The sequence below is a fragment of the Gymnoscopelus braueri genome (genome assembly GCF_963280865.1).
Source record: "Gymnoscopelus braueri genome assembly, contig: SCAFFOLD_51, whole genome shotgun sequence".
NCBI classification, from domain to species: domain Eukaryota; kingdom Metazoa; phylum Chordata; class Actinopteri; order Myctophiformes; family Myctophidae; genus Gymnoscopelus; species Gymnoscopelus braueri.
In genome coordinates this window covers 19918-39213 of record NW_027660372.1, presented here as the reverse complement: position 1 = coordinate 39213, position 19296 = coordinate 19918, and the positions used below count along the sequence as shown (strand labels likewise).

Genomic DNA, 19296 nt, shown 5'->3' with positions numbered 1-19296 from the left:
CCGCGATTTATCAGACCATTCATTGGGTGTTATCAAGACATACTGACCTACCAACGGAGATGACTTAAATAGTTCAGTTTCGGTTTTGGTTTTGGTTTCGGACCATGACGGAAGCGCGCAGTCACAGGCGAACTGTCACCCCGTGAAGGACCACCGAGGGAGCTAAGGCGACCGAGTTGCCGTCCTGAACGGTGTGACGTTCGCCTGTGCCTACTCAGCGCCGTTCGAGTTATGTACCGATAGGCACAGAATCGTAAATATTGTTGTGGGGACTGCTCCGCCTCCAAGTAGGTCAGTAGCTCCTGATTACGCCCCATGAATGGTCTGACAAATCGCGGGTAGGTCTAAATCGCGCCTACTCGTCGCCTACTCGCCCATTCAAAGGTCTGATAAAACGTGATAATCTCCCATTCAATGCATTGATAGCATTCGAAGCCGGTGGCAGTATAGAATATAGGACTGGAAAATAAGTGTTCACATGAAGCTCTCGATGACCAATGTATTGATGTTGCACTTTGAAATTCGAAGTATTATTATTTTTTATTTGATGTATATAACTTGAGTTGAACATTTTTGTTTGAAATGAGCTGAAATAAGCTTGCACTTTGGAGTGAAACAAAGCCATAAATGTGCACTCAAAAGCTTTTTTTTTTCTAGTAGTATCAGTCATGTAAACAAGTATTGTTTACATGACTGATGTCAATGAAGGCGCAAAATAAATGTCACACACTTTTGAAATCATTTTTATGCCTCTAACATGTTCCTTTCACTAAAATGCTCATAACTCTGAATCTAAGAAAAAAGGGCAGTTTTTGGTGAAAACAAGCTGTATTCAACTACCTCTAGCTAAATAACTGCCTTTTTTCCAGATGAAAGAAGAGATTCTAAGCTTTGTTTTGAGATATTCCATGTGTTCATAGTCATAGCACAAAATATTCTGTGGGTCCTCAAAGATGAGTCAGAATGGTCAAAATCCCTGGCACTGAGGGAACCTTTTCTAGAAAACCCCTCTGGCAGGGAACGTGTTAACACTGCTCCTACAATTATTCCCTCTGCTCTCATTAATAATGTGAATTGTATTGATTTGAAGACTGCACAAGAGATGCAAGCTTGTGATGGCTTAAAATGTATTCATTTGAATATGAGGAGCATGGCTCTCAAACTGGATTTTATTAATATTCTGATTAAGGGGGGTTCCCCTGATGTCTTTGTCTTATCAGAGACTTGGCTGACTGAGCTTACACTGGACTCTGATATTGCCATAAATGGCTATAACCTTTTTAGAATAGATAGGAAATCAAGAGCTGGTGGGGTTGTAATCTTAGTCAGGGAACATTTAGCAGCACATGTCCTTGAAATGTCATCTATCCCTAATTGTTTTGAATATATTGTTTTAGATATTTTTCTGGGTGGTGATATCCACTGCACTGTTATTGGTACTTATCCCCCCCTTCGGCACCAGTTGTGGCTCTGGAGGAATTTGGAAAGCTGCTGTCTAAATATGTGTCTTCAGAGGTTCTTATTTTGGGAGACATGAACCTGGACTAGCTTGCTAATAATTCTTCCCGGCTGAAACAGCTGTGTGTAGATTTAAACATATCTCAGCTCATCCAGCATACTACCAGACCAAACATAAATAACCCCTCTAGATCTACTTTGATAGACCTAGCTCTAACTAACAGACCAGCCAAATACCCTTATAGCAGGGTTTTTGCTCAAGGTGTCAGTGACCATTGCCCCATAGTCTGTGTTAGCGTTGCGAAAGCTGATAAAACTAAGGGGCGGATGATTATTAAACATAATTTCAAGTTTTTAATGAACAGGTTTTTTTTACATGATTTATTGTATTCTGATTTGGACAGGGCCATTTCAACTCAAGACCCTGACCTAGCTCTTAATCTATTTCTTACTATTTTTAATTCTATTACTGAGAAACATGCCCCCTATAAGAATTCCCTGGTTTTCAGTGGATCTCAAAGAGGCCCTCCGTCACAGAGATGTGGCCTGGTCAAAGGCCAGAAGTTCTGGTGAACCAGCAGACTGGTTATCTTTTAGATTACTGCGAAATAAAGGTGTTAGTATGGTCAGAAAGGCTAAATCAGTAAATACATTTTTATTTATCTAGTTTCACCAAGACACAAGGTAATGCGGCTAGTTTTTGGAAGGTTGTAAAATCACTAAAAGCTAGGCCTGCCTCCTCTCTCCCGTCACAGATTAGCAGTGAAAGTGGGGTTGTTCTAAATAAATTAGGTATTTGTGATGCTTTTAACAATCATTTTATATTATCTGGCCATCTATTTGACAGGCAGTCTGTCATTCTAGCGCCATCAGATCAGGATGGGGATTCAGTCACTGACAACTCACTCAACTTGTCCCCTCCATGCTTTTCATTTAGACCAGTAACACACTCAAGAAGTTTTAACCGCACTTTCACAAATATGCACTAAGAAGTTTAAGGGTGCAGATGACCTTAACCCGTATCTACTGCATCTTAGTGCATATATAATTGCTGCACCACTTGTCCATATTTTTAATTCATCACTTACCTTAGGCTCAATTCCTGCAGTATGGAAAGATGCACAAGTTATTCCACTTCATAAAGGTGATCAGTCGGATTTAAATAATTATAGGCCAATATCAAAATTGTGCTGTTTAGCCAAGATGCTTGAATCCCTAGTCGTACATTCCTGAGCATGCACAACATACTCCAACCTCAACAGTCAGGGTTCAGACCAGGACATAGTACTGTGACAGCTACAATGCTTGTCACAAATAACATTGTACAAAAGTCCACATATATCCACATTTATTGTCCTAATTAATTTAGTGCAGGAGTGCTTCAGGCACCCTGAGGACCCAATTTTCACTTTAGTTGAGGCTCCTGTTTGGGCACTCCCAGTAAAAGAGGACCCCAGTTGTTGTTTACAGTTGTGCTTCCCATATGCGGCTACACACAAACATATGCACTTAAGAATGCGTTCTTGACGAAGTGAGTTTGTTTTTGTCTATATAGTGCAATATTGGTTCATGTGGTAACAGTTCATTGTATAAATATTGATCTGTGTGTGGTTTAAAAAGTTTTTTGTAACTGTATGTGCTAGCTAAAGTTCAGTGGCTAAGCTAACAACAGGGCCTATTCTGTGTGTGTGAGCAGGCTATGTAGGTCTAAGCTAATACATAGTTCATGGCTCACTGCAGTGATGTGCTATGTGCTGTATCCTAGTTTGCATAGGATATTAGTTCATTGTTTCCATCTCTGTATATTTATGTCATGATTTCTATTATTTCAGATACCATTCATCACAGTGTATGTTTGTGTCTGCCAACCACAATTCTACATAAAAACCCATAAACTGCCATCAAGTGTCATCTTTGCATGCATGCTCTCTGACCGGAGCCCTGTGGTGGGCATAGCTTCAACCCGGGTGCATTTCTCCTTTCCGACATGTCGCCTTTCCGACGTTGACGAACCCTATACCTAACCCTAACCCTAACCATAACCGCACGCGGAAGCCACTAGTCGGAGTGGTGAGATGTCGGAATGGAAGGAGCACCCCCTTCAACCCCTCTGAACATACAGTCCTCTTTTAAAATCTACAATTTTCCACAAACATACTAACTGGTCAAGATAATCACCATCACTGTGCAGCTATTTTTATAGATCTTTCTAAAGCGTTTGATACTGTGGACCATTATATTTTATTACAGAAGCTATATTTTCCAACTATCTGACGGGTAGAACTCAAGCTGTTGTTGCTGATGGTTTTAAATACAGTTCTTTGTCAATTGGTAAAGGTGTCCCTCAAGGTTCAATTTTGGGCCCGCTTTTATTCACTCTTTATTTTAATAATATTGCACTCCCCTCTCTGGGATGTCCATTTTTATGCAGACGACACAATTTTATACAATATTGCCCCAACGCTGGAAGTGGCCACTGCAAATTTGCAGATTGCCTTCAATAGGTGTCAATGGGCTCTAATTAACCTTAAGCTTGTTTTAAACTCCAACAAAACAAAATGCATGGTATTTACTAGGTCTCCAAATATAAATCCCTTTACTGGTAATTACACTCTAAAAGGTGAACAAATTGAGCTTGTCACATCTTATAAATACCTGGGCATTTGGCTAGATGCCAAACTCTCATTTAAGGTTCATGTGGAGAACCTAACCAAACAATTTAGAGGACAAATTGGCTTCCTTTACAGAAACAGGTCCTGTTTTTATTTTACCAGCAGAAAGACTATTGTTCAATCTGTAATAATGTCTGTATTTGATTATGGGGATATACTGTATATGCATGCTTCACTCTCCACACTGAAGCCTCTGGACTCTACCACAGTGCTTTGCGTTGTATTACTGGCGATGATTATCTCACCCATCACTGTATTTTATATGATAAAGTGGGTTGGCCATCTCTCGCAGTTCGTAGAGAGCGTGCGATTGGTCTCAATAGAGACATTCAGGGTGCTTCTTGAGGGCACACTACATAGTGACTGCACCCATTTCATGTAACACTATGTTTATTTGCATCTGTGACATTGTAATGTGATTCAAATGTTTGTTATCGTTTCGCATTATGTGTCATTTAGAATAATAAAAATAAATGTTAAAATAATAGTTTTTTTGCGCCCCGCCAGCCTCAAGCCAGATCTCCGCCCCTGGTGGTGTGTGCAAAACAAATGCATATAAACATCTTAAAGAGAGGAGAGGAGGGGGCACGGTGGCGCAGTCGGTAGCGCTGTAGCCTCACAGCTAGACAGCTAGGGGTTCGATTCCCGCCGGGGACGCTGTGGGCGCTGAGGGCGTGTTCTCTCCTCCGCGTCATCAGTGCCCATACCCTAGGTGGGGTTGGTGAAAGGGCCTCTCTGTGTGGAGTTTGCATGTTCTCCACGTGTCTCCTAGGTACCCTCACAAAAACATGCAGTAATCGAGGTCTCTATACTGCCTCCCCTGGTCAGCCGGGTGCCTGATGGGAACTGGTTGGAATAACGTGTTCTTTCCACACGCTACGTCTAACCAGGGAACCTCCCCCCTGTCGGGTGATAAGAAGCAGCTTGCTAGCTCTCATGCATTGAAGGAGGCATGAGCTCGGCTCTAGGCTCTCCCTAGGCTGGCAGAGGGAGTGTAGCGCCCAGGATTACATAGGCATTTGGCACTGGGTGAAAAAATGGGTTACAAAATCGTGGGATAAAAATAAAAATAAATAAAAAAGAGAGGAGAGGAGAGGACCGTCTCTAGACCCATAAGAGAGATTTACAACATCCTCTGATCTCGCCCACACCCCGGTCTAGCATTCTTCTTGTTCTAGTTGTTATCTCTGAGCACACAGAAGTTGGTTTTGGCAATACAACTTGAATATTATGTGAATATCCTTTACAACAAGAAATTGTATGTCTCCTCAGAACCAAAACTAGTGAAAGTAGCCGATCTACAAGGTTATACATTGAAAATAACTACTGTCAAAAAGGCATTTCATGTTATCTTTAAAAATTGCATATGCATTAATTAACAAGGTGATGTTTTTTTGCCCCCCTCACCAACCCTAACAGTAAAACAACGCCTAAACCTAACCTCAAGAAACACTATGTGTAAACCTAAGAATGCCAAATCATGATCACCTCACCAAGTTGTCGGGGACAGGGATCGAACCAGCGACCTTTGGACTCACAGGCTGCCTCTCTTCTCATTGAGCTAGAAATATGGCCTCCCTAATAGTGTCTGTTGATATCTATAATTCTTTCCGTCCGTTATAAACCAAGCCTCTGTTTCACTAACTACTCTAGATCACTGGTTCACAAACCATTTACCAATAAAGACATTTTTTGTCTCCTCGAAACGGAAACTAGCGAAAATAGACGATCTACAAGCTCACAACGCGTTGCTATCTGAAAATCTTTGGTTAAAACAAACAAACACACATTTGTACACAATGTTTGGCCTAAAAAACATTATTTAAATGAGAAATACTGCAGAACCTTCAGAAGGAATCTGAGAAGACATTTTCCTCAAAGACTTTTTGTAGAAAAATAATGTAAAGGACAATTGCTTACAGATCATCTAGAAGACACTTCTCATGGTCCTTTAGACCTTTGCAGAACAGGTCTTTGGATTTGCTGGAGTTCAGGAGTTTATAGAGTTCCCTCATCTTCTCCTGATCGGTATTCTTAGATGTCACATTATTGTAGCCCTCTTGGGTGATACACTTCTCTTGAAGGAGCAGATCCAGGATGGGATTGACCATGGTTACTTTCTGAATCAGGTCAATCCGGTGTTGATCAACAAAGTGACTCACTGAAGATACTGTGAAATCAAAATTCAGTTGTTGGTTAAACTTCGTCTCTGTGGGCAAAACTGATTTAAACATGCTTCTGAACATTCTATGCTTATACTTAAACACTAAACTTTGTTCTCCATGGTCCCCCAGGGGTCCTTAGTAGGTCTGCTAGTATTTCCTTCGACACCAAATCTGTTCTCCCCTTTAAGTGCTCACAATGTGTCGCTGCTGTCGCAAAAAGTTTGTATAGGCCTAGCTCAGTTTTTGCCATTTGATATAGGCTATATACAGTACACTGTAGCCTACTAGTTGTTTGTTCAAACAAGTTTCATAATCATTGGAATAAACAAGCCTTCCAGTATAAAAAATATACGGATGTCAGTTGGAAAGTTATCTTATAAATGGAATGTTAGATCTATTTTAATATTATGTATCCTATAGGATGTGTATATGACACTGTTTTAACACAGTACTGTATGTGAATCACTTAAAGGAATACAACAGACTACAAGTAAATAGTGTGAAAAGACCAGACCGATTCATCAGTTGAAGACATCTATTCTTAGTGTCAGCTCACCTTCATCTTTAGAGACGCATCCACTTGTTGACCTTGAACTTGACATTGGAGGGTCAGCGTCTGTGTCTTCATGCTGGTCATGACAGGATATTAAATAAACATTTTATAATAAACAATATTGCTCAACTTTGATGAGGTAAAACAAAAAAAGGAGAAAAAAAAGAGAAAAAAATCAAATCCAGGACATACTGGAACGCCACTATTCGATATAGATTATGGATACAAGTTTATTGATCATTGAGGGCAGTAAAATATCCGTTGTCCTACATGGGATAATGGACACTGATATCATCCAGGCTGCTTTATCAGATGGTAAGAATTGTAGTCTATTGTGTAGCGTTCATCAACCTGTTTCATAATTGCTATAGAGATTAATTACTACCGCAGTATTAGAGGTGTCTGTGGTCTCCTGCAACATTAAGGCATGATAGTTCAGCTCTAAATATGTCAACTGACAAATAAATAAAAATCACACCAAGGGCACTTATTAAGCACGATTACACGTCTTTTGCGATAAGTAAGTGATAACGCCACCATCTTATGCACAATCGCTATTATGCAAGTTGCTGAACACAAACACTTAAGGAATAAGACTCGCCAGCATACTTTAGGCATGGGGGAGTGTTCATATGTTAATTAACACTAGCATGACTGGGGTTTCATTATCCCACACACTGCCTGATTTGGGGATCAAAAACGGTCTTTTTGATCCCCAAATCAGGCTATTCTATTGGTTACTGTCTCCCCTCTGTGCTCCAGACGAGTTGACACCTTCTCCCCCAAACAGTGGGGGGTTCCATTGTCTTTAAAATAGTGATTAACATTCAATTGCACTCTGCGCAGTCAGTGAGCCCACATATGTTGTTGTTGTAGGCAGGCAGGCAGAAACATTATAAAATAGGCTAACTTGTAATGGTAACTGCAGATTCTGTATGTAAAAAAAGTGTATAAAACAGCGCGATCTGTAGCGTCACATTAAACTCTTCAGTGAAACATGGAGCCTATATGAACGCTGAAGCCACTGTCTAATTACGTGACTATCTCCATTGTCCAAAACACATGGATATCTCTTGACAAACCAATATTATTATTATTCATTCATAATAATAATATTCACATTATTGTCCGAGCGTAAAGCTCTCATTCTATCAGCTGTCCACGTCGCTGACACGCGTCTCATCTCCTCCTCCCTGTCAGTGCAACAAGTGAACACATCGCTATGTTCCACAAATGTGCTCATTCCTGCTCTACTCCTGCGCTAAATATCTGATCTACAAACATAAAACAGTCGCTGCCTGACAAGCCATCTGCTTGTAGATCAGATCTGTTGGCACAGCATTTTAAAACAGCGCGATCTGTAGCGAACACTCTGTACACTGCAGTGAAATGGGTTGCCAAATTTTGCAAGAGAAATAAGCAGTCAGGTCTATGAAAATGTTACTGCATGCGTTGTGCCCTGAGAAAACACTGAGGCATGAAACCATTGCATTGTAAATGGGGTTTATAGCCGACCCCCAGTCCCTGGTTAGACCTTTCTATATAAATATTTACCTAATAAAAAATAATTTACAAAAGGACATGCATGAAGCTCTAATCTAAACAAGTATGAAAATATATTTATATCTGCAAAGTAACTAGTAACTAAAGTTTTCAAATAATTGTAGTGGAGTAAAAGTACAAGATTTGCCTCTGAGCTGTAGTGGAGTAGAAAAGTATTACCATTATAATGTAATTATATATATTATAATAATAATAATAATAATAATAATAATAATAATAATAATAATAATAATAATAATAATAATAGAAAGACGTGAAAAACAAGCCCAAAGTCGCTTATAATAAGCAGACATGGCAACATAGACTTGCTGCGCAGCAGCTGTCTGCTCGTCACGGGCCGCTCTGTGGGGGTTCTGGAGGTGTCAACAATGCAAAAATAAATGTTTGGTTGTAAGGACACCGGCAGTTTTACTAATCTGTGCTCTTTCTCAACCGATTGTTATAATTCAAAGTTCTCTATAATCTGTGAAGTGTCTATTTTCATTAGGTGTTTGGATCATGATTTTATTGTCTCTCCATCAAACGATATCAAGCGCAAAGCAAATGTCGGCCCACAACGGGCGCACAGAGCGCATGGATGCATGTTTTCTACTTCTGAACTTCTGAAGAAACTACTTGTCTCATCGGGACCGTACCTATGTTCCCCAGGTTCTATGTTCCCCGGGTTCTATGTTCCCCGCTCAACCAAAAAAGGGTTCTATGTTCCCCACTCATCCAAAAAAAGGTTCTATGTTCCCCACTCAACCAAAAAAGGTTCTAAAAAAGGTTCTATGTTCCCCACTCAACCAAAAAAGGTTCTATGTTCCGGAAATGGTGAGACATTTAAAAAGGTTTAAATACATGTATTTATACCCATTAGTTATTTGTAATTTTTCAGTTTTTAAAGTGTCAAAATATCATGTTTTGAAAACTTCTTTGACATGACTCAAAATCTATTTAGGGGTGTCACGATACATTAATTTCACGGTACATATGATATTAGGCTCACAATATCGATACGATATTATGATACATGATACTGACCATGATACTGACCATGATACTGACCATGATACTAACATGATACTGACCATGATACTGACCATGAAACTACCATGATACTACCATGATACTGACATGATATTGACATGGTACTGACATGATACTGACATGGTACTGACCATGATACTGACCATGATACTAACATGATACTGACACTTGCCATGAAACTGAGCATGATGCTGACCATGACACTGACCATGATACTGATACTGATTATAAGATGTAACACTTTTCTCAACAATTTGACCAGTTATGGCCCGGACGGCTGGCGTGGCGGTCCGGGCACAGCGTGTCGCGGGTTCGACTTTGCTGCGTGTCACTTCCATCTCTCTCTCCCCATTTCCTCTCATACTACTGTATACTATCTAATAAAAGGCAGATAAAGCCAAAAACAATTATATAAAAAAAAAATCTTAATGTAACAAATTATTACGTTATTATATTATGCAAAAACCTTTTATTGCGCTATCGCTCATGATTTTATTACATTATGAGCTTTTATGACATTTAGTTTATTATATTATGAACTGTTATTACGTCGTTATTACATTATGAGTTGCTACAAGGTGCTCTATATCACCAAGATGGCCGCCAGGGGAAAGGGGCGGGCAAGTTTCTGATAGTAATTTCTCCCCATTATGTTCAGTTGTGTGTGTTCAGAGATGTTATTAATAATTGGAAATTAGAAATGTATGTTTCCTGCATTTTTGGGTGAGCGGGGAACATAGAACCTTTTTTTTGTTGATGGGGAACATAGAACCTTTTTTGGGGTAAACGGGGAACATAGAACCTTTTTTTTAGGTAAAAGGGGAACATAGAACCCAGGGAACATAGAATCTTTTTTGGTAAGTGGGGAACATAGAACCTTTTTTGCGGGGAACATAGAACCTGGGGAACATAGAACCTGGGGAACATAGGTACGGTCCCGTCTCATCTAGTGTAGTCTGAGTATATTTTTCTTGTTTACCAGGTTCCTAGTAGTTGTACTTTGATTGCTTAAAGTATTAGTGCTTTAATCAGTATTGTTAGCTGATAGTTGGACAGTTTGTCTTTGTAGCATAGCCCTATTGAAGGTAGTTTCACCCAAGCCAGGCCAATTGCCTTATTAATTGTCGGGCGGTCCTGCACTCCTGGCAGACAGTTAGCAATCAGTTGAAGTGGTCATACCACTTGCTTCAAGAGTCTAGCAAAGGAAGGCTAGGCGAACAAAGAAAGATCGACCTTCCAAAATTAGGTGCTTCTTCTCTTCATAAACCGTATCATTGTATTGTGATCTACCATGTGTTTGCTTCCTATTCCTGTCCTCTCCTCTTTCTGGTGGCCGCACAGACGCAGGGCCACACCCAGATGTCGTGACCCCACTAATCTCATCTATCCTACTCTTTCAACTCACGTTGAGCAGTTGAACAGTCTTCAATCAACTGTCCTTGTACCTCCACCAGAACAACCTCCTGGATCCCCACAAGTCCGGGTTTAATGTGGGTCACTCGACCGAGACTGCCCTCGCTCCATGCCGCTAGAGCGAACTCTCTCTCCTCCGTCCTGATACTCCTGGACCTGTCTGTAGTGTTAGACACGGTGAACCATCAGATCCTCCACCCTTGAGGGGATGGGTGTCTCAGGCTCTGCACTCTCCTGGTTTGCATCCTACCTGACGGGTCGCTCCTACCAGGTGACGCTGAGAGGGTCTGTGTCAGAACCACGCAGGCTCACTACTGGGGTTCAGCTAGGCTCGGTTCTGGGTCCTCTTCTTTTCTCTCTCTACACTACATCTCTTGGTGCTGTTATCCACTCCCATTACTTTTCCTACCACTGCTATGCCGATGACACCCAGCTGATCTTGTCATTCCCCACACACAAGTGGAGGCACGCATTGCTGCTTGTCTGGCTGACATCTCGGAGTGGATGTCAACGCACCACCTGAAGCTCAACCTGGACAAGACTGAGCTGATGTTCCTCCCGGGGAAGGGTTGTCTGCACCGAGACCTGGCCATCACTATTGATAATGCTGTGGTGACGTCAACTCGGACTGCGAGGAATCTGGGTGTGACCTTGGACGACCGACTGTCGTTCTCGGCAAACATCCCATCAGTGACATGCTCCTGCAGATTCCTCCTCTACAACATCAGGAGGATTCGCCATTCCTCACTAAGAAGACAGCGCAGGTGCTCATCCAGGCTCTTGTCATCTCCCGCCTGGACTACTGCAACTCCCTCCTTGCTGGTGCTCCGGCATCTGCCATCTACCCTCTGGAGCTTGTTCAGAAAGCTACAGCTCGTCTTCAACCGCCCCAAGTTCTCCTATACAACTACCCTTCTCCGTTCTCTACACAGGCTATGGTCAAGCCTTACACCCCTGCCCGACCGCTTCGGTCTGCCGCCTCGAGGTGATTGGTTGCCCCGTCGCTCAGAGGTCCTTCTGGCTGATCTACACGGTCACAGCTTTTCTCTGTTCTGGCCCCACAGTGGTGGAATGAACTGATGTCAGGACAGTAGAGTCACTGCCCATCTTTCTCTGTAGGCTGAAAACCCACCTCTTCAGGAAACACTACCCTGACCCTTCCTCTTAGCCTTGCCTGCTTGTTGTCAATTATTTGTATGAGCTCTTGTTTTATTGGATCTTGTTTATTTGATACACTTATTTGTTTTAGCTCTTGCTCAATTGATTTTCCTATTTGTCTCATCTGTTTAAGAAAGTAGGTAGCTGATATATTGCACTTTTACCTTAGCGCTAGGTATGCTCTTAGTTGCTTGTTTGAAAAGAGAATGCACTTAAGACTTCTGGTGATTAGTAGTTTCGTTCCCTACCTATGTTGAATGCACTTATTGTAAGTGGCTTTGGATAAAAGCGTCTGCTAAATGACTGTAATGTAATTTAATGTAATGTAATGGATGCATATATAGGCAGCAAAAGTACTCACATTTAACTACAGTGGTCACCTGTTCATTCATGCGTGATCTTCAAACGGCCGCCTATTGGACATCAGAGGTTTTCAGATGTTTCTTTAGGTACCTTTCAAAGTTGACGCCCACAGATTCTTAGCGCCTCCCATTGAAATGATCAGAAAGTGTAGTGTGGCCGTTCAGCCACAAGGTGGCGCTTGGTATCAAAATGTATTTAAAAAAAGTAAGTAAGGCCTGTGTTCAAAATGTTACTTGAGTAAAAGTACAAAAGTATTGGCATCAAAATATACTTAAAGTACCAAAAGTAAAAGTAGTAAAATGTTTGAAAGTAGCCGATCTACAAGCTTGTAGATCGGCTATTTTCTAATGGCCGTGGTATAATATAGGGCTAAAGTGGTTAATGTATATGTTTTATAATATAATCATTTATATCTGCAAAGTAGCCTAACTAGTAACTAAAGTTTTCAAATATTTGTAGTGGAGTAAAAGTACAATATTTGCCTCTGCAGATGTAGTGGAGTAGAAGTAAAAATACAGTAGTACTCCAGTAAACAAAAAAACACCTCAACATCATTCACTAATTTCTACTGTCCGGCACAATTATATTGTTTTAGAATGTGAAACAGAGTTAAATGAAGACAGCAGAGTATAATGTACTAACTAACTAAGGACCCCAATTTAAACAAGCCATATGGCTTGTTTAAATCTCTGCTATCAGTCTGTCTGTCAACGACATGCAATGACATGCAAATTAACTGGTTTAACACCTTGGCCAGGGTCTTTTGTTTGTCTCTAGCCAAACTTCACGTCATCACAATGGACTCTGGAGCCCAGGAGTTGTGCCCTCCCCCCCCCACACACAAGCACACTTTTATTTTTTACTACATGTTTTCAATTGCAGTTTGTTTTCATTCATAGGCTACACAGTATATCATAACCGGTTTTGCTATCATGTTCCCCTCCCCCCTACTGTCTGTATGTCTGTACACACACACACACACACACACACACACACACACACACACACACACACACACACACACACACACACACACACACACACACACACACACACACACACACACACACACATGCGATGCGCAATGTTTGAAAACTTTAGTTACTTTGTAGATTTTGATTATTATTACAAAACATACATTAACCATTAACCTTATATAAACGTTGTCTATTTAAAAATAGCAGAACTAAGCTACACCTTATGAGCTTGTAGATCTGCTATTTAAAATTTTGACATAACGTGTGAAACAGGACTTTCTGCATAACAAGTAGAGAGAAAGAGAGAGTGGAAAATCCTCTAGTAAAGTAAAAAATACCTAAAATCTTTACTTATGTACAGTACTTGAGTAAATGTAATTTGTTACTTTACACCACTGTAAAATGTTTGAAAATACACTGTCGTGTAAAATGTTTGAAAATATTTTGATGCCAGTACTTTGTAGTTTTACTCAGTAACATTTTTAACACAGGCCTTTTACTTGTAACAGAGTATTTTTATATTGTGGTAAAAAACAGGACATTCTGCATGGAATTTGCAAGCGTGGGATTCAAACCCGGGCCGTAAAATCACTGGACATCAGCTTTAGCCACTAGACTGACTTGACTGTCTCCGTTTCAGAGGAAAGAAGTATTTACAACACAGCAGTTGATTTGGGATAAATAATAATATTGTTATATTATTATTATTATTATTATTATTATTATTATTATTATTATTATTATTATTATTATTATTATTATATGCTCAAGGGATGAGCTTGTAGATCTGCTACTTTCAAAAGATGTTTTATATATTTTATACATTTGAAAAGCACAGCTATTGGAAATTGGAAATACTCTAGTAAAGTAAAAAATACCTAAAATCTTTACTTATGTACAGTACTTCAGTAAATGTAATGTGTTACTTTACACCACTGTAAAATGTTTGAAAATACACTGTTGTGTAAAATGTTTGAAAATAGCATTTTGAAAATTGTGAGCTTGTAGATCAGCTATTTTCAAATAGCCTATGTATAAAATAAAGTAAGTACTGGAAATTGAAAATACTCTAGTAAATAAGTTTGTTTTATTAATTAAATGATAAATTGTCTGCATTCATAAGTTCTCTAATGACTTCTGCTTTTAAGAAATAAACTGCGTGTAGAGAAATTGCTTTCTTCTGCTCTCTTCTGCCACCTACTGTCCACCTACTGTATTACAAAAATGAAAAACTTAAAACACCCCCCCAAGGCATAGCCACACCCCCAACCTTTCACAACCTAAGGTTATGGTGGGCTATGGTGGGTACCTTTCAGAGACTGAGGCGCGTAGGTAAACAGGTGACCACTGTATAGCCGTACTCAGTCAATTCTCAACCGATTGTTATAATTCAAAGTTCTCTATAATCTGTGAGGTGTATCAATCATGATTGCATTGTCTCTCCATCAAACTATATCAAGCAAAAAGCAAACGTCGGCCGGTGACAACGCACACATTACGCACGTATGGACAGAAAGCCCTACTCAGCCCGTTTCAATCTATCCGATCTGAAAGACTCGTGTTCCACTCTAGGTGGCATCTCAAAGGCTTATTCCTTCCAATGCGGTTAGGAGGTGCACGCACATCCAAGAATTGCAACGGGTGCTGGATCCGACTAAATAAACATGAACAAAAGAAAAGGGTCCGCACACCGTCTTAATGCGCAAGGGTCCTTCTGGTCGATCTACACGGTCACAACTTTTTTCTGTTCTGGCCCCACAGTGGTGGAATGAACTTCCCACTGATGTCGGGGCAGCAGAGTCCCTGCCCATCTTTCGCCGCAGGCTGAAAACCCACCTCTTCAGGAAACACTACCCTTCCTCTTTGCCTGGCCTACTTGTTAACTAGTTGTACAAACTCTTGTTTTATTGTTGTATTGTTTTATTGGATCTTGTTTAGTCGATACACTTATTTGTTTTAGCTCTTGCTCATTTGATTTAGCTATTTTGTCTCATCTGTTTAAGAAAGTAGGTAGCTGATATATTGCACTTTTACCTTAGCGCTAGGTATACTCTTGGTTGCTTGTTTTTGCAGAAAATGCACTTAAGACTTCTGGTGATTAGTAGTTTTGTTCCCTACCTATGTTGAATGCACTTATTGTAAGTCGCTTTGGATAAAAGCGTCTGCTGAATGACTGTAATGTAATGTAATGCTCCCGGCAAATTTAATTAGTAGAGCGGTCAAGGTAACAACGTTTCGGCCGATGTGGTCTTCGTCAGGTATACTGAATAGAGTGAGGAGACAGGTATAAAAAGACAAAGGAGGGCAGGATACACTGATCACTGAGTGCAAACACCCGGGGACAACGCCCCAATTTGTGAATCTATGACAATTACATAGAATAGCCATTATTCATCTTTAGTGGCCATCAGGAAAGAGGAAAATTTTTTTTGTAAATATGTGTCTATACCCTATACACAATACCTGTCCACCACAATGTATGTAAACAAAGTTCCCTGAACCATAAACAGAGAGACCACACAGTCAGATACATATGAACATTAAACATAAAAAATGCAATAAATCAATAATAAAAGACAATACTAGTATTAGGGGTGGGACGATATGGGTACCTCACGATACGATATATATCACGATATTAGGCCCACGATAACAATATATATCACGATATTCGACGATGTTCGATATATTGCGATATCACGATATTCGATACATATTGCAAGAAATTTCACCAACGATATATCACGATATCTGAAAATATCGATATATTGCGATATCAAGATATATTGCATGAAAATTCACCAACGATATATCACGATAGTCCTTGTATTCAATTCATAAACACATAAAATAGCACCAAACAGTTCAAAATCATCATTACACAAATACAGAGTAGGAAAAACAACGTATCACAAACTAAAAAAAATAAATAATTTTTATTTAATATCGATATTTTTCGGCAGGATATCGATTATTTATCGCGGGAGAAAGTTACTTTGATTGAACTCAAGTAACATTTTGAGCACAGGCCTTTTACTTTTTATATTGTGGTATTGCTACCACCAAGTGCTTCTTCCACCACTAAATTTAACCCACTGGTAGTCAACTATAGTCGAGGTTTACCTATTAATAATAAAGACACGCACAGCGTCCTGGCTTAACTCCAACCTGGTGTTTGCACTCTCCATTTACAACCCGTACATCTACATAAACGTTCAGATTTAAAATATAAAGTGCTTACATCATGGCCACGGATGTTATAATTCATTTCAGGTGGGTCTAAGTACCCATATCTTCCGTATCGTTCAATAAAAAGCATTTTAATCCGATCGGCGGCCATGTAGTTGAAAAGAAAACGGAGACAATGGCCACCAATCGGATCAAAATGCTTTTTATTGAACGATACGGAAGATACGGGTACTTATGAGGGCCCGTATATAATTATAACACCCGTGGCCATGAGATAAGCACTTTATATTTGAAATCTGAACGTTTATGTAGATGTAAAAGTTGTAAATGGAGAAATGCAAACACCAGGTGTAAGTTCAACCATGACGCTTGACGTCTAGCTAACAATGCTAAGCTCGTCGACTAGCCTCGTCACTCCACCGTTGTTTTTGTCCAATCTTCAGTGAAAATGTTCCATACAAACGAACGTCGAGCGGCCTGTTGTTTAGCTGGGGCCGCCCTCACCTATAGCTGCTGTGTTTGCAACATGTGAGCAACATAATTTCTTTGGTTTGGGGTGTTTTTGTAACATTGAAAATGAATGAATAATCCTTTCTGCTGAGCAGATCAGAGCGACTTTTGCTGTGAGCAGCAAGTTTAGCAACACCACGGTTTCAGTTGCCAGTTCTGTGAGAGAAATAAGCAACCAGGTCTAGGAAAACGAGCCCAAAAGAAGCGACAATGGGCCACATGAGCACTTTAAACCTACTGTATACATCGGCTACTTGAAAATAGCAGATCTACAAGCTCACAACGCGTCGCATCACGAGCGACGCGTTGTGAGCTTGTAGATCTGCTATTTTCAAATAAAAATCTTGGGGCCTAACTTATAATAAAAATACCTGGCAACACTGGCTCATCGTGGGAAGATTGGCGGTGCTCAAAACCGGAGTGAAACCGGAGAACAATGCCTAGCCATGACCAATCGAAACCACAATGCAAATCTCGGCCAAGTGTCTCTCCACCCCCCAAAATAACACACAGATGCGCAAAAAAAGCAGCCTACTTTGCCATATAAATGTAACCATTTAATGATTCTTAAACGACTATCTTTTGCAATACAAACCTTCTTCAACATTCGAACTGTGTTAATATGAAAAAAAAACGCAACAAACAAAAAAATCGCATTTAATTTGCTGTTTTCTACCCTTTCTCAACTGGCGAGTTGTTCCCCAAATCTCCAGACCTGCTCACTAATGTGCGAAACATACCGATGTGTCCACTTGTTGCGCTGAGATAGATAGAAGGGGGAGATGCTTTAATAATAGGCAACTGAGAATGTGAATATTTGTTGGTTTGTCAAGAGATATCAATGTGTTTTGGACATTGGAGACAGTCACATAATTAGACAGAGGCTACAGTGGTTATGACGGCCATGTCTGCAGTTGGACATGTCATCTTTCAATGTGAGGTTTCTTTCTCTTTTGGTCTCACCGCTTAATGCACGGAAAATAGCACTGAGTCTTGGCTGATCTTAAAGGGAATGGCAGCGGGGACTGTGATTGGATTGATTAAAGTAACGCCCAAATACACCCATGACAGTTTTCAGGGCAGTTTTACAGCATAGCACCTTGGTGCAGTGCGCACATTACAGCACCCATAATAACAAAATGGCATTGGTCACGCCTCCACGTCTTAAATTAAGGAATAAGACCTGGCGGTAATTAAGACGTAATAGGGCTACCAGTGTGAGTATGTGGTGCCTACTTTGTTGGATGAGTGTGTGCTGGTTTTCAGGCGGTACTACTCTATTTGATGTGTTGGCGCTGGTATTCAGGCGGTACTACTCAATTTGATGTGTGGGCGCTGGTATTCAGGCAGTACTACTCTATTTGATGGGTGGTCGCTATTCAGGCAGTACTACTCTATTTGCTGTGTGGGCGCTGGTATTTAGACGGTACTACTCTATTTGATGTGTGGGCGCTGGTATTCAGACGGTACTTCTATATTTGATGCGTCGGGCGCTGGTATTCAGACGGTACTACTATGTGATGTATGGGCGCTGGTATTCAGACGGTACTACTATATTTGATGTGTGGGCGCTGGTATTCAGATGGTACTACTATATTTGATGTGTGGGCGCTGGTATTCAGACGGTACTACTATATGTGATGTGTGGGCGCTGGTATTCAGACGGTACTACTATATTTGATGTGTGGGCGCTGGTATTCAGACGTACTACTATATTTGATGTGCCGGGCGCTGGTATTCAGACGGTGCTACTTTATGTGATGTGTGGGCGCTGGTATAAAGGCAGTACTACTCTATGTGATGCGTGGGTGCTGGTATTCAGGCGGTACTACTCTATTTGCTCCCGCACACATCAAATGCATGAAGGCATTCAAATAACAGCCACGCATGATTAGAGTGCCTCCAAGCAGACGTGAGTTTGAGTATACCTACACCAAAACACACACACACACACAGTTCGTGAAAAATCGCGTATTTGCGCATTTTAAAAAAATCTATGCGTACCGAAGCTTAGTGAATCAGGCCCAATGTTTCTAAGACCTATTTTTATCTTTATTTTTTTTAATTAAATGTATCTACATAATATAGGCACAGTCAGTGAAAGCAGTCTTATAGTTTAATCACTGTTACTATATGAATGTAGAATGCTCCATTAGGCAAATAGAGAACTGTCAGTGTCCGTCGACAACAAGCATCTGGAGTACCAACTAGCCCCGAAGTACCTTGGTGTTCGGCTGGACTGGACA

General features: G+C 40.5%; 1 protein-coding gene across 1 annotated transcript in view; it reads right to left on the bottom strand.

Annotated features, from left to right (window-relative positions):
* Positions 1-19296, bottom strand: part of LOC308081616 (uncharacterized protein) — a gene marked incomplete at its 3' end in the record, with an annotated part of 67267 nt that overhangs the window by 28060 nt on the left and 19911 nt on the right. The window contains exons 4-5 of the mRNA XM_080457975.1: positions 6852-6924; positions 6051-6300 (exon numbers count right to left, since the gene is read on the bottom strand). Coding sequence (XP_080314101.1) covers positions 6051-6300; positions 6852-6924 — 323 coding nt within the window. The remainder of the gene's footprint in view (positions 1-6050; positions 6301-6851; positions 6925-19296) is intronic.